At 49.6% G+C, this 12,819-nt stretch overlaps 1 protein-coding gene across 12 annotated transcripts in view; it reads right to left on the bottom strand.

Moving 5' to 3' along the window:
- myo9aa (myosin IXAa) overlaps nt 1–12,819 on the bottom strand; it is an 85,077-nt gene that overhangs the window by 10,396 nt on the left and 61,862 nt on the right. For all 12 annotated transcript variants that reach the window (XM_076018867.1, XM_076018887.1, XM_076018940.1 and 9 more), the window contains 11 exons: nt 12,505–12,580; nt 10,139–10,279; nt 9,426–9,465; nt 9,226–9,348; nt 8,397–8,477; nt 8,159–8,269; nt 5,456–5,578; nt 4,794–4,943; nt 3,486–3,820; nt 828–2,618; nt 217–391 (listed from right to left, as the gene is read on the bottom strand). In XM_076018867.1, the coding sequence (XP_075874982.1) occupies nt 217–391; nt 828–2,618; nt 3,486–3,820; nt 4,794–4,943; nt 5,456–5,578; nt 8,159–8,269; nt 8,397–8,477; nt 9,226–9,348; nt 9,426–9,465; nt 10,139–10,279; nt 12,505–12,580 (3,146 nt within the window). The remainder of the gene's footprint in view (nt 1–216; nt 392–827; nt 2,619–3,485; nt 3,821–4,793; nt 4,944–5,455; nt 5,579–8,158; nt 8,270–8,396; nt 8,478–9,225; nt 9,349–9,425; nt 9,466–10,138; nt 10,280–12,504; nt 12,581–12,819) is intronic.

The raw sequence follows: 12,819 nt of genomic DNA, 5'->3' as shown, positions 1-12,819 counted from the left end.
CACTGGAGAGTATGTGTGTGTATGTGTGTGCGTGTGTGTGTGTACGCGCGTGCATGTTTTTAAATGTTGGTTAGATGTGTGTTTACTTGATACGGTAACGCAGTTTGACTGCAAAACAACATGTGCAACATGTGCCGGCTAGTTTTGCGAAACTAGCCGGCACATGTTGCACATGTTGTCTCTTTCATGGAGGAGAGGAGAGGACAAAGTGCTCACATCGCGTCCTTTGGTTCCTTTGGAGGCCTTGCTGGCTGCGACTGGGCCTTCTCTGGCTGCCGCAGCTGCAGTAGCGGCGGCGGCAGCGGCAGCGGCAGCGGCAGCGGCAGCAGCAGCAGCAGCAGCAGCAGCAGCAGCAGCCTGAGGTTCTTTACTGCTAGCGTCGCCGTCAAACCTGTCAGACATACAACAAAGAAAAAAAAAAAACAGGAGTAGAAATGCAATTAATACATGTAGAAAAGTAGCCACCAAGTACTTTCAGTCCAGATGAGGATGAGGATCTCTTCCTGTTTGACTTGGGGGTCACGTCGCATGGTAGCAACACATAGAGGTGCTCGATGTGTTCATGTCTCTTCCGTCTCACTCCCACAGGACAACTTTTGAAAGTGACGCTGTGTTGTTTTTCCACTTTTTAACTATTTGAAGTGATTTTGAAACCAACTGACGTCATCACTGGCATTTCTAGTGACACAGTCAGTTGTGAACTGAAAGGCCGAAATTTTAGGCACTAATTCTGGAAGCACTTTGATACTTCAATTCAACTGTAAATTATTATTTCCCTTTTATTTTCTTAAATAAAAAAAACCTGAGCAAAAATGTTGATGACTTACTTTGCAAACGTGACCTTGTCCTTTGGAGAGAAGAAGATCTTGCCCGACTTGTCTGTCATGCTGACTGTGGTCAGCTGGCTGCTCGGCGGCTTCCTATTGGCCGCTCTGGACCTGTTGGCCGCCCTGTCCTTGGACTCCAGGGTGAGATTGGGTGCCCAGCCCTCTGTGGTGGTGGTGGTGGTGGCTCTGCGTCTCTCCCTGGGAGCAGAGGCCGGTGGGGGTGGCAGCTGCGGGGGAGGCTCCGGGCGGGTCGGGGGGGCAGTGGAGTCCGACTGTCTCCTGGCGTGCGGCTGCGGCGCCCCCGCCGCCGTCCTGGCCAGCAGCAGCGAGTCGGGCCTGAGGGGCTTGACCGAGGCGGGCGCTGCCCCCCCGGGCGCTGCCCCCCCGGCCTCCTGCCCCGCCTGCCGCTGACTCTGCTGGATCCTCTGCAGCGCCTCGTCTCGCTGCTTCTCCAGCAGCTCCCTCTCGCACTGGGCGAAGAAGAGCCGCTGGCGCTCCAGCATCTCCTTCTGCTGCCTGATCTGCTCCATCATCTCCCGCTCGTCCTGCCGCCGCTGGCTGCGCTGGCGCTCCTCCCTCTGCTCGCTCAGCCGCGCCAGCTTCTCCAGCACCGTCGTGTCGGCCCGGGGGCCGGTGGCGGGGGCGGGCGGAGGGGTTGGGGTGGGCGGCGGGGTGGGGGTGGGGCTCGGCCGCTGTTTCTGCGGTGATGACGACGGCGACTCCCCCTCCGTCTGGGCTCCGGAGTCCCGGAGCTCGGCGGGAGGACGGAACAGGTGGCTCTGCTCTGGGCTCAGAGGCGTCTCCTTCTGCATGCTGATGACCACCACCACCGGCCGCCGCCCGGAGTCCCGCCTCTCCTTGAGGTGCTTGGTCACAGTGGCAGTGTTGGTCGCTGTGGAGATGGACTCGGCTTTGGGGGGATCTTCTGCGGGACGACGGAGGGAGAGCGCGCTCCCCTCGCTGCTCGGGACGTAAAAAGTCGGGAGGTAGTTTTCCAGTTTGGGCGGATGCGCGGTGGCCGGAAGCCGCGCCAGCTCTGCCTGGGTGTCAGCGTGGCTGCCCGGGTGGAGGACAGCGTCAGGGGCAGCTGTCCCCTGAGGCTCAGCGGGCTCGGCGGGCTCTGGACTCAGCGAGGCGAACGCTGAACCGGGATCTGGAGCAGGCGGAGGAGGCGAGCAGGGCTCCTCGCTGTCTATGGACTCCTCTACGGCCTTGGGGGCCTCCTCGTCCATGTTGAGGAGCTCAAAGCTTCCCTTGGAGCTCTGGCTGTCGGGCGTGCCCTGCGGCGAACGCAGTGGGGGCGTGGTGACGGGCATCAGCTCCAGAGACCAGCGCCGCTCCTCGGACGGGGACGAGGCTCCGCCGCTGTTGGCCCGAACCTTGAGGAGCTCCAGGCTGAACTTGGCCTGCTCCAGCTCCCTCATCCTCCGGCTCTCTCTCTTTGCCCGTGTGTTTTTCTGGCCGGGCTCGTCCACCGTCCGGGACCTCTCTCGCACCACCACTGTGGCGCAAGTCGGTTCCGGTTCTTCGGCTTGGGCCACGGTGGAGTTCTCTCGCTCTGCTCCGGCGTCTTCTTCCTGCCCTCTGCCCTCGTCGTCATGGCTGTTGAGGACCTGCAGGCTCCTCCCCCTCTGCTCACAGGAACGATCCTCCCAGGTGCTGAGGTCCAACCCCATGATGCTCTGCGGTGGCGACTCCTCTTCCTCTGGCAGTGGACTCACCCGTCCATTCTGCAACTGGAGCAGCTTCTCCTGCTGCTCGCTCAGCCGCTGCTCTCTCAGAGTCTTCACGCTGTGAATAAAGGTAAAAAACAAAACAAAAACAAAAAAGTACAAAAACAGGATTACAACCAGACAGGAAGTGCGACCACGTCCTCCACCTGCAAACAAAACATGCGACTATTCATAAATGATCACCGCCTGGAGCTGCCACCAGACTTCTGCTGTGCCTTATTTCGTGCTCTCAGCAGCTCAGCTGATTGCAGAGCAGCTTTGGTTCAGATTGCTTGCGTAACGACGTTGGTTCATAAGCACATGGAACAACGACCAAACACAGTTCAGGAGCCGTGTGCAAAGATTAATCTGTTTTTCTTTTTTTTTTTTTCCTTCTCTGGCTCGGGGAAAGTTAATTCCAAGGGCTTCGCTTAAAGGTTAGGTTTGTAATATTTGGAGATTTTTACGAAGAAACAGCGACATCAAGTGGTTGCATTTTAGGTTGCAGCGCTCTTTCACTCCATAGCCTCCCTGTCCTGAGCTTGCCAGTGAACTGCGGTGGCCTGCGAGCTCAAACCTGGATACCTCGTCCACCTTCTTCTTCGTTGGTTTATTTGAGGACACGAGCGTTCACCCTATATACGAAACGCACCTCTAGGTGGGCTGGATTGTCCACACCAGGCTTCCTTAGAAATATGGCGGAGCAAGATGGCAGCAAACTCGAAGCAAGACCTTTGCACTATGTATATTCTTATATACGTATAAGAACCGTTCCAAAGGTAGGAAAACCAGATTTATTTTAATGTACTGTGAGTATACATCTTTAATGTATTGATAGGCTGTATGATACCAATATAAAACTGACAAATGAAGGCAAATTTTATACATTGAACCTTCAAAATGCTCAGATGGCAGCAACACTGAACGCCACTCCAGTGAGACTTACTTCTGCCTGGCCAGGTGGCCTCTGCACAGCGCCTGCAGCCACACCGTCGCTGCATACAGCCGCAGGTAGCCTTCTCTGTCCCGGTAGCAGCGCCAGGCCGCCTGGATGACCACGGCGGCCGTGCAGCGGCGGCACTGGGTCGACCTCCAGGCCCTCTGCAGCACCACAGCAGCTTCTCTCCACAGCCTGAAACGCTGTTGCTCCCTGTAGCGCCGCCAGTGGCTCTGCAGGCACAATGCCGCCCCCTCCTGGACAGCTGGGTGGTATTCCTCTGCCTCTTCCTCCTCGTCCTCCTCCTCGTCCTCCTCTGCAGGGCGGTACAATCGCCACCATCTCTGCAATGACCATGATAACGATGTGTTACCCAAGTGACTGGAACTAAACCAAACTGGTCAAACCATGAAGGACTGTGAGGAGGCGCTCCAGTCGACTGTAAAAGGTCCAGTGTGCAAAAAGTAGCTTGATTTATGATTTTTATATTGGTTAATGCTTAACATGCTGCCCATAAAAATGCAGAGCAATAAAAGTAATTTGGTGTTCCTCCTAAAAATATACATAGAGTATTTTATTGTGTTAGCTGGAGCTTTCTGAACAACTTTACACACTGGACCTTTAAGTAATTAAGCAAATTTTTTGGGGAAATTTAATTGCGGAAACGTTCGTACTCCAAAAAATCTTCTGCCGTGGTATCTATTTTATGTGTGTGCGTGTATGTGTTGTCATGAAACAACTACATGTGATTTGAATGATTAAAAGGAGTGAACAGGTTGTTTTGTTTGGCCTTTGTCTTCCATCCAAAGAAGAAAAGGCATGTTGCTGTCATTTTGTTTATTGTTGTCAAGACACCAAAAAAGGCTCAATCAAGATTGTTAAAAGGCAGGTTCATTTTTTCTTTTTTGTGGAACATAAAAAAACAAAACAAGCAAGAGTCTCCCCCCTTTTCTAGATAGAAAGAAACTAAATCACAGGTGTGAGAACACCTGTGATTAACACACAGGAGTGGTTACTTATGTTGTTATAGAATTGTGTTCACATTGGTTATTGTTTTTTTTTGCCAAAGTGTGCTGACATATTTAATTTATTTTATGTTTTTATTTGAACCTGTTAGTATAAATTAAATTAAATAATTATTCTACGTTAATAAAATGACTGTGTTTGGTTGTATTTGGTTAGATCAAAGAACTGTAAATTGAAGACCCTGAACAAAAACCATCGATGTGATTCAGTCACACGGAAGACAAAGTAAGAAAAAAAAAAAAAAACGAACAAAAAAGAAAACACAGCTGATTTAACGACTCGGTTCCGTACCTGGATGCACACGGCCGCCTCCCTCATCCGGACAAACTGCTTCCTCTCCAGCCGTGCCCTGAAGTGCCGCTGCAGCGTGACGATGCGACTGAGGACTTCCCTGTGGAGCAGCGTCTGCAGCCGCTGGCGCTCGGCCTCGCGCAGGAACACCTGAGGTGGGGGAGGAGCCAAGCAGGGAGTCAGGGCAGGACACCGGCAAGGGAGAGGAGGGCGTCTCTGGCTTTCCACAGGGATATATATGGACACACTGGCTGGAATTCCAGGATACGGTCTCACCACTATGTCAGGTATGACCCTCTAATTATATATACAGCCATCCCATCATGCCTCAGTCATCCCGTGGGCCCTCCAGACATGGAACACAGTCTTCATTACATGCTTCTGTTCATACGGAAGATGCTTTTGGCGAAAATTACCCCAAACATCGACCTGACCTGGTAGCTACGAATGTGTAAAGCGTCTCTCCGCTGTTTCAATAACAGCGATGGTCACTTAATCGTACTTGAAGGATCAAAGAGAGAGAAAGAATCACAGTCTCTCTAAAATAATCACGATTAAGAGTCAAGGAGTTACTTAAAACACTTTCAAGGGATACTTTTAAGAGCTGCATCAAAGGTGGCATGCACACTGTGAACTGAGAAGAGCAATGTGAGGGTACCAACCATCGTCCATCCCACTTGGTAGCCATCAGGTTCCAGGTCGAGCTGGTCCAGACACCCCTGGATGCCCTCTCTGGTGGCATTTGTTCCTTCGGAAAGCAGCACATGGAAGTGATGCACGAAATCCTGCAGAATGGGACCAGGAGAGGCAGAAGATTCCATGAGAATTAAAGTTTATTTCTCTTCTTCTTATTCCTCCTAACGATAAACTCTGTCTCTGTAAGAGACCATCTTTCACGTACGGGCACACGCTCTCTCAACCCTTTGTGATGTCACAGGGGGCACTGACCACACCCTTTGCCAGGCTCCAGCTATAGTGTGCGAGTGCGAGTGTGTGTGTGTGTGTGTGTGTGTGTGTGTGTGTGTGTATATATATATATATATATATATATATATATATATATATATATATATATATATATATATAAAACATTTTGGACAATATGGAGACTTGAGGTTTCAGGTGAAAGTCCACCGTGGCCATATTTGCAGGGCGTTGGAACATCATGGTGTAAATATGCCAAACTCCCACTCCTCAGACTGAGGCCCATTGTCTGGAGTCAATACTGAGCTGTACGGGGAGGTGGCGGACGGGGAAACAGACACTGTGTTTATACAATTACAGGGCTGGGGAGTGTTTCAGAGGGCCGCGGACAATAGGCAGCCTCTGTCCTGAAGAGTCCACTCCTCCAAAGAGACCCGCTGAGACCAAGACATTTCCTATTAGCACTGACCGCGGTCAGTGGGAGGAATTTTTTCATACGTCTCCCGCCAAGAACAAAAGCGAGTGAGGTCATCGGAAAAAAATAATCAGTATCGAGCTGGGTTGTCTTTAAAAATATAACAACAAAAACGATGAGTTGATCGATGAGTCAGCGGCTAGCTTTTGATTTGAAATTACCGTTACCAGCTAATGAGCATGAAATTGTGAAAGTCAAATAACCAACGCAAAGAAGTAACATATCCAAGCCTGACAGTGGGAACGAACCGGCCACAGCTGTGTTGGTTTCCAACGATACGGAACTTGGTTCGAAGTTGTTTATCGTGAGCCGTTTGGTCTACAAACTGAATCTGACCTCATGACGAGTGAGGAACGTCCCTCTAAAACGGTCCAGAAGTTCAGAATCTGCGTCCTACATGGATTCTCACAATTCAAAAGCAAAGTGAGTGAAAGTCAGCAGTCAACTGTAAGAATAAGCTGCTCAAACATGTATTGAACTATGCCAAAGTCACGCATTTTTACTTCAGCTCGCGTCATCGTCATCTGGAGCCGCGGACCTCGACGCCACCTACTGCACGCAGCCGCACCACCGCAGCATTTATGGAAAATGGCGGGTGTGGGCGGTGGGACAGGACTCTCACGCTGAAATAATCTCCGGCTGACATTTGGACGTGACGTGATCCGAGCGAGCGTTCAAAAAACCACAAGTTGGAGAGAAGCGTGGGACGGAGTGCGAGCCGCTCCCAGACGCCCTCCTTCCCACACTGCACTTCCAATCCACATTAAGAAAAACAAAACAGCGCCCCCCCCCAAAAAAAAGACGGGCCCGGCTCTGTAAATCCGCTGACTTCACTCTCGGCGGAGCGGCGGCTGCCAGCTCACATGGCAGCCCGTCCCGTCCCGTCCCGTCCCGACCCGACGACGAGCAGAACCAGAAATAGAATACAATGCCTTTATTGATCCCACATTGGGGAAATTTGAATGATTACCGCGACAACACAGTGCAAAAAGATAAAGAATTATATTCACTAAAAAGAAACAAAGACATAAAATAAATTTTTAAAAAACTGGGGGAAAAACTGTTTACAGAGAAATTTAATGCACAGTTGGACTATTTACAAGTTATCTACATTACATTGACATATAAATAAGTGTTTTATTGCACCTTTATGAAACACAAACTCGCTAAAACTTTTGAGCTTTCAGAACCAGAGCCCTCGGTGACATCATCAGTCATGGATCAGTGCTCTTTTGGCCTGAAGAGTTCACACACTCGTGTGTGTGTGTGTGTGTGAGTTGGGGTGAGGGGGTGAGGGGATGGCGGGGTGGGGGATGGGGGAGCGAGGTGAGTCTGTTTCGACTCTGAGGTCACAGAGTTTCTTTGACAGGAAACTCCACCAGGCACACGCGTCATGTTCGTACTAGCCAGGCCACCTTTTGGGTGCTGACTGACCTCAGCGTGGAGAGGCTGCCAACGCTGGAGACGAAGGGCTTCAGTATTACAGTTTCAAGGAAATGTGCATGTGCGACGTCCATCTAACCATCACCTTCCAACACAATCAACCACCTGCACTCACGCACGCTAGCAGGCTTTCTAAAGTTCTCAAGTGGTCGGAATGTGCGCGTCTTTGCTTTAGCTGCTTCATTTAGTCATGAGATATTGGAGGCAACTGTGGGCCTGTGACGAACACTAACATTGATATAAGAATGTCTATGGATGCAGATGGAAAATCTTTGTGGTTTTCCTTTTCTATCTTTTTCATTTTTTTCACTAATCATTTGTATGTAAACCAGTTACTCAAAAACAGAAGAGAGAATATGACAATGAAAAATATAATAATAAAAAAAAAAAAGACATTGAAGGCAAGTTGTCAAACAAATCGCAAACAGTAAACGGAAACTTCGAAAGTTGCTTGGTGTTCACAGAAGAGGCCAAGCAAAGTTGGGGAAACATAATAATCCTGTTATTAATGAACTCGCGTTACCTTGAAGCTGTACTTGATGTTGTAGCCCGACTGCCGGATTCGCACCGTCTCCAGCATGCCGGTGTAGCGCAGCTGCCTCAGCACCAGGTTGTCGCTGAACCTCAGGGGCAGCTGGGAGACGCAGAGAAGTTGTTGGGGACGGATGGACAACACCAGACTTGAAAAGGAAAACTTTAAGAGCGACCCGACGGCAAACTGAACCGCAGCAGGTCTGCAGGAGAGCGGATGCGGTCTGTACCTTGTCGGCGTTGGAGCGGATGCACTTGACGAAATACGGCTCAGACTGACCCAGAGTCTCCATCAGCTTGTTGAGCGAGGCCTGCGGACGCAAGGAACACGAGGAGAGAATGGAGAGCCGTGATTAAAAACTCCCACATGCAGGTCTGCAAAAAGGGAAGAACGTTCAGAGACGTTCGTACAGAGAAGGCAGAAACACAGGTCAGCGCTGCAGAAGGCAGGAAGTCAACCTGGCGCACCAGCTGTGTTCTGGATTTATTTCACACGTCCATCTTGAAAAGATGGATCAAGGAAAGCTTTTTTTTTTTTTTTTTTAAAAGAAGCTTTTCTGATTGAAGCTGATTGGCCATTGGACTTTGGCGTCTCAATCAAAGAGGACCGAATGTCTGTTTCGAATCGACTCTGGCCAGCCGGGAGCAATCACGACTGAAAACTCTCACAATCCTTCTGTCTCCTCAGCCAATAGTTCAGGAAAACAAAAACCAAATAAAATGAAATTCTCACCAAATCCAAAGCTTTTCTCTGAGAAAATTCACTTTCCACACTAAATATCCAGACGTGATCTCATAGAGATTCAGGGTGTGACTATAACAGATTCCATCCACACACACACACACACACACACACACACACTGTGGAGGAGGGCAGACTGAACCAACCACAGCCTGCTGTCCTGCTGTGCTGTGAATTTCACACCTAGTTTGGATCACATTCCCAGCTGGAGGGAGAATTCCTCAGTCCAGCTCATTCTCAGTCTCATTATTATCACTAATAGTTTCGCCATTTTTTTTTTTTTTTTTTCTTAATTGTTAGGTCTTGGTGAGGCTCACCTGGAACTGGGCACTGATGCTGGGCGGCTTCTTCTTCTTGTGCAAGTGCAGCAGCGACTTGGTGATGCGGTCGGGCAGCGTCAGGTTGCTCAGGTACTTGAGCGACTTGACGTTGAGTAAATGCTGCAGACAGACGGAGCAGCTTGTTAGCGTCCACAACAGCAAAGAGAAAAAACTAATTGGCGAATGTGAACCTTTACCTTGGGGAGCACCGGCTTAGATTTGTAGTTTTTGTTCCTCCTGTTTGCGAGAAAGAAAAGGGGCAAATGTTAGATTCAGCGCTTCAGAACTGCAGCGATGATTTATAGAAACAAGACAAAGCCTTCAACTCGTTAGTCCCAAGTGGGCCGCGTCTCGGTTGGTGTAGCAAACATATTATTGGTCCCTGCGGGGTGGGGTGGCGGGGGGGAAAAAACACTCTCTTTGGACTTGTTCCCCTTCATATGGGGGTCAAAGGTCGGTGTCAGCGGCAGAGTTGAGAGGCCTGCGGTGAGTGCTGCCCCTCAGCCGGCCGGGTGTTTATTGAGTCAGAGGTCCAGTCCCATTTATCATCCCACTCGTTACCAAGAGCCCTTTCTGCCTGCAATGGACCTGAAAAAAATGGAACGCTCCATCTATCTGGGGCTGCTCTCTGACGGCAAAGCGACTGGCGATGACTGGTACCGGCGAGCTGCCCCGCTGAAAGCAGCGCTGGAGTTTCAGGGTCGACCCGAGCTGGCTGCTGATTTTTATGGGGCTTTTAATGAAAATGAGGACGATCACTCAACCAAACAACATTGAAGCGAGACAAGACAAAGGCTGCAGAGATCCTCTCTTCACTCCCTCCCCCTCTGTTTCAACAGGCGAACGGCCACATACAGGCTTCAATGCGACTGATTCAGTGTTTTCGGTCACTGCGTGCAGGGTTACTGACATGAGGATGTCGTGCGCCCTCTCCAGAAGTTTGCTGCTGGCCGAGTTGATGAAGATGCCGTCCTCCTCTGTGGCGGAGCCGCCGGACAGCAGGCGGCTCTGTCGGCCCACGCGCCCGTTCCAGCCGAGGCCCGGAGAGCTCCTGCGGAACAGTCACACACAGTCAGCAACCAGCCAGGAACCAGAGGAACGTTTCCCGAGAGACGGCTGAACTTGAAGGTCCAGCGGGGCAGCCAAAGAACATCTGCATATCTCTGTTTAGCCCTCTGTTTGCGGTCTCCTGCTAAATGCTATCTATGTATTTATCAATCTTCTATCTATCATTAGGGCGACACGGTGGCGCAGTGGTTAGCGCTACCGCCTCACAGCAAAAAGGTTGTGGGTTCTCTTCGGGTTCTCCGGCTTCCTCCCACACTCCAAAAACATGCATGTGAGGTCAATTGAACGTTCTAAATTGTCCATAGGCGTGAGTGTGAATGGTTGTTTGTCTCTATGTGGCCCTGCGATGAACTGGCGACTCGTCCAGGGTCTCACCCTGCCTTCGCCCTAAGAGAGCTGGGATAGGCTCCAGCAGACCTCCGTGACCCTGAGCTCAGGAAGAAGCGGGTATAGAAAATGAATGAATCTATCTATCATTCTTGTATCTATCTATCCAGTACCTATCTTGTATCTATCGATCTATCTGATCTGATCCAGGTACCTCAGGACCATCGGGTACCTAGCTTGTAACCATTATGTATCAATCTACCAAGTGTCTATTTAGTATTATCTAGTATTCATCTTGTAAATATTATCCATCTATCTAGTATTCATCTATCAAGTATCTATTTTGAAACTGCCATACATCAATCTATCTATCAAGAATCTATCAAGTATCTATCTATCAAGTATATATCTGGTATCTATCTCTATCTATCTATGAAGACTCTTTATCTATTAATCGTTCAAGTATCTATCTGGTATCTATCTATCTATTTATCTATCTATCTATCTATCTATCTTTCTTTCTTTCTATGCATCTAGTATCTATCTTGTAACTATCATGTATCAATCAATCTATCTAGGTCTATAATTTTTTCTTTAATCTGACAAACGACACTGTCTTTAACACAGCCGTGTCTAAACATCCCCAGAGGAGTCGTAACAACAGGCGACACCGTGCATTACATGACGCACATCAACACAAATGAGGGCAGAAACTCCACTCAGGCAGCGCCGCAGATTAAAGGGCCTGGCCTTTAAATGTAATTTATGGCGTTCACACTCTCCCCGAGCTGCTCGTTCATATCCATCAGTGCCAACAGCACAAGGCGGCACCTGCGTTGACAAACAGCGACTCTCGGAGGTGCCATAACACGACGGTGCTGCCCACCGACATGCCCCCCTGCAGGGGCTGGATATATTCATGGCTCCCGGGGGCCTCCTCCTCCGCCACGCATAGCTCCCACTTTGCATCACAGAGGAAGCAGCTGTGCAGGCTTTAACGCTCGGCAACACGAGAGGGAGCAGGGAGCAGGGAGCAGGGAGCGGCGGCGGAGAGGGCAGAGGTCACAGGTCGTGCCGCGGGAGGCCCGTCCCGTCTGTCTCACCGCAGGGATCAATACTAATGATAATAAAACACGATGAATGTCACAACAGAGGATCCTGACGGAGGTAACAGCAAAGTTCGGAAAGTCTGGCGGTGCCTGTTTGTTTGACAATTTGTTTACCTCAAAGCAACTTTGTATCATATCTTTACTGTTGCATATCCAAGAATAATCCAACAACAGAAAGGTAAATAACATGTTGATCTGTAGCTGCGTTTCCATTACCCCTAGAATTGCGCAAAACGTAAATATCGCAATAAAAAACTGGTAATGGAGAAGCGTAAATTTCGAAAAACCTCTCAAATATGGCTAAAAGGTTTTTACGCTTTCATGAGGTGGTTTTTCAGACGCATGAATATAGAAGTATATCGCAAAAGTGTTATGGAAACACTTTTTTCCCATTTGCGCCTCACTGAAAGTGACGTACGGGGTCACGTGACCAGTTCACCTCAAGTGAAAATGGCACATTATGGTTGGACGGAGGAGGAGACGGAATATTTTTTACAAGTAATCAAAGAGAAAAATATAACCACCATTCTTGACACGTAACAACATCGAAATGCAGATTCATGACTATGTCATTGAGATAATTAGACAATTCACAATCTGCTCGAATTCAAAACTTAATTTTGTCCCCACATGAAACTTTGCAGAAGCTGCAAGATTACAATTGCTGCAGCAGATCCGAACCCTTCATATGCCTCAGCTGAGAAGCAACAGCCACGTCCTCTTTGTGTTTTTGTGTCTTGTGCGTCTCGCCAAGAAAAACGTCCAGTCTTACCGCGGGGATCTCTCGTTGATGGCGTTGCTGCCCTGGAGGTCGGACAGCGGCGTCCTGGGACTCCTCCTGGTCACACCTGATCACCAACACACAGGTGGGCGACGTGTGAAAGAGGACAAGGACAGAAGGGGAGGACACACACCCGCAACCCCGCACAAACACACACACGGAACCAGAACCACAGACAGACGCGAACGCCTCCTCCCCGGCGAGAACGCACCTCGGACACCCGTGTTATTGCAAGGTTATGTGTCTTTTAACGGGAGAGATTACTGACTGCAGGTGATTCGAGGTGGGAATAATTTAAAAAATAAT

The sequence above is a fragment of the Nelusetta ayraudi genome, unplaced genomic scaffold (genome assembly GCF_046127955.1).
Source record: "Nelusetta ayraudi isolate G7.1 ecotype Tasmania unplaced genomic scaffold, CSIRO-AGI_Nayr_v1 ptg000002l, whole genome shotgun sequence".
Taxonomy (NCBI): domain Eukaryota; kingdom Metazoa; phylum Chordata; class Actinopteri; order Tetraodontiformes; family Monacanthidae; genus Nelusetta; species Nelusetta ayraudi.
The sequence above is the reverse complement of the archived record's forward strand: the minus strand, read 5'-3'. Positions and strand labels throughout refer to the sequence as shown.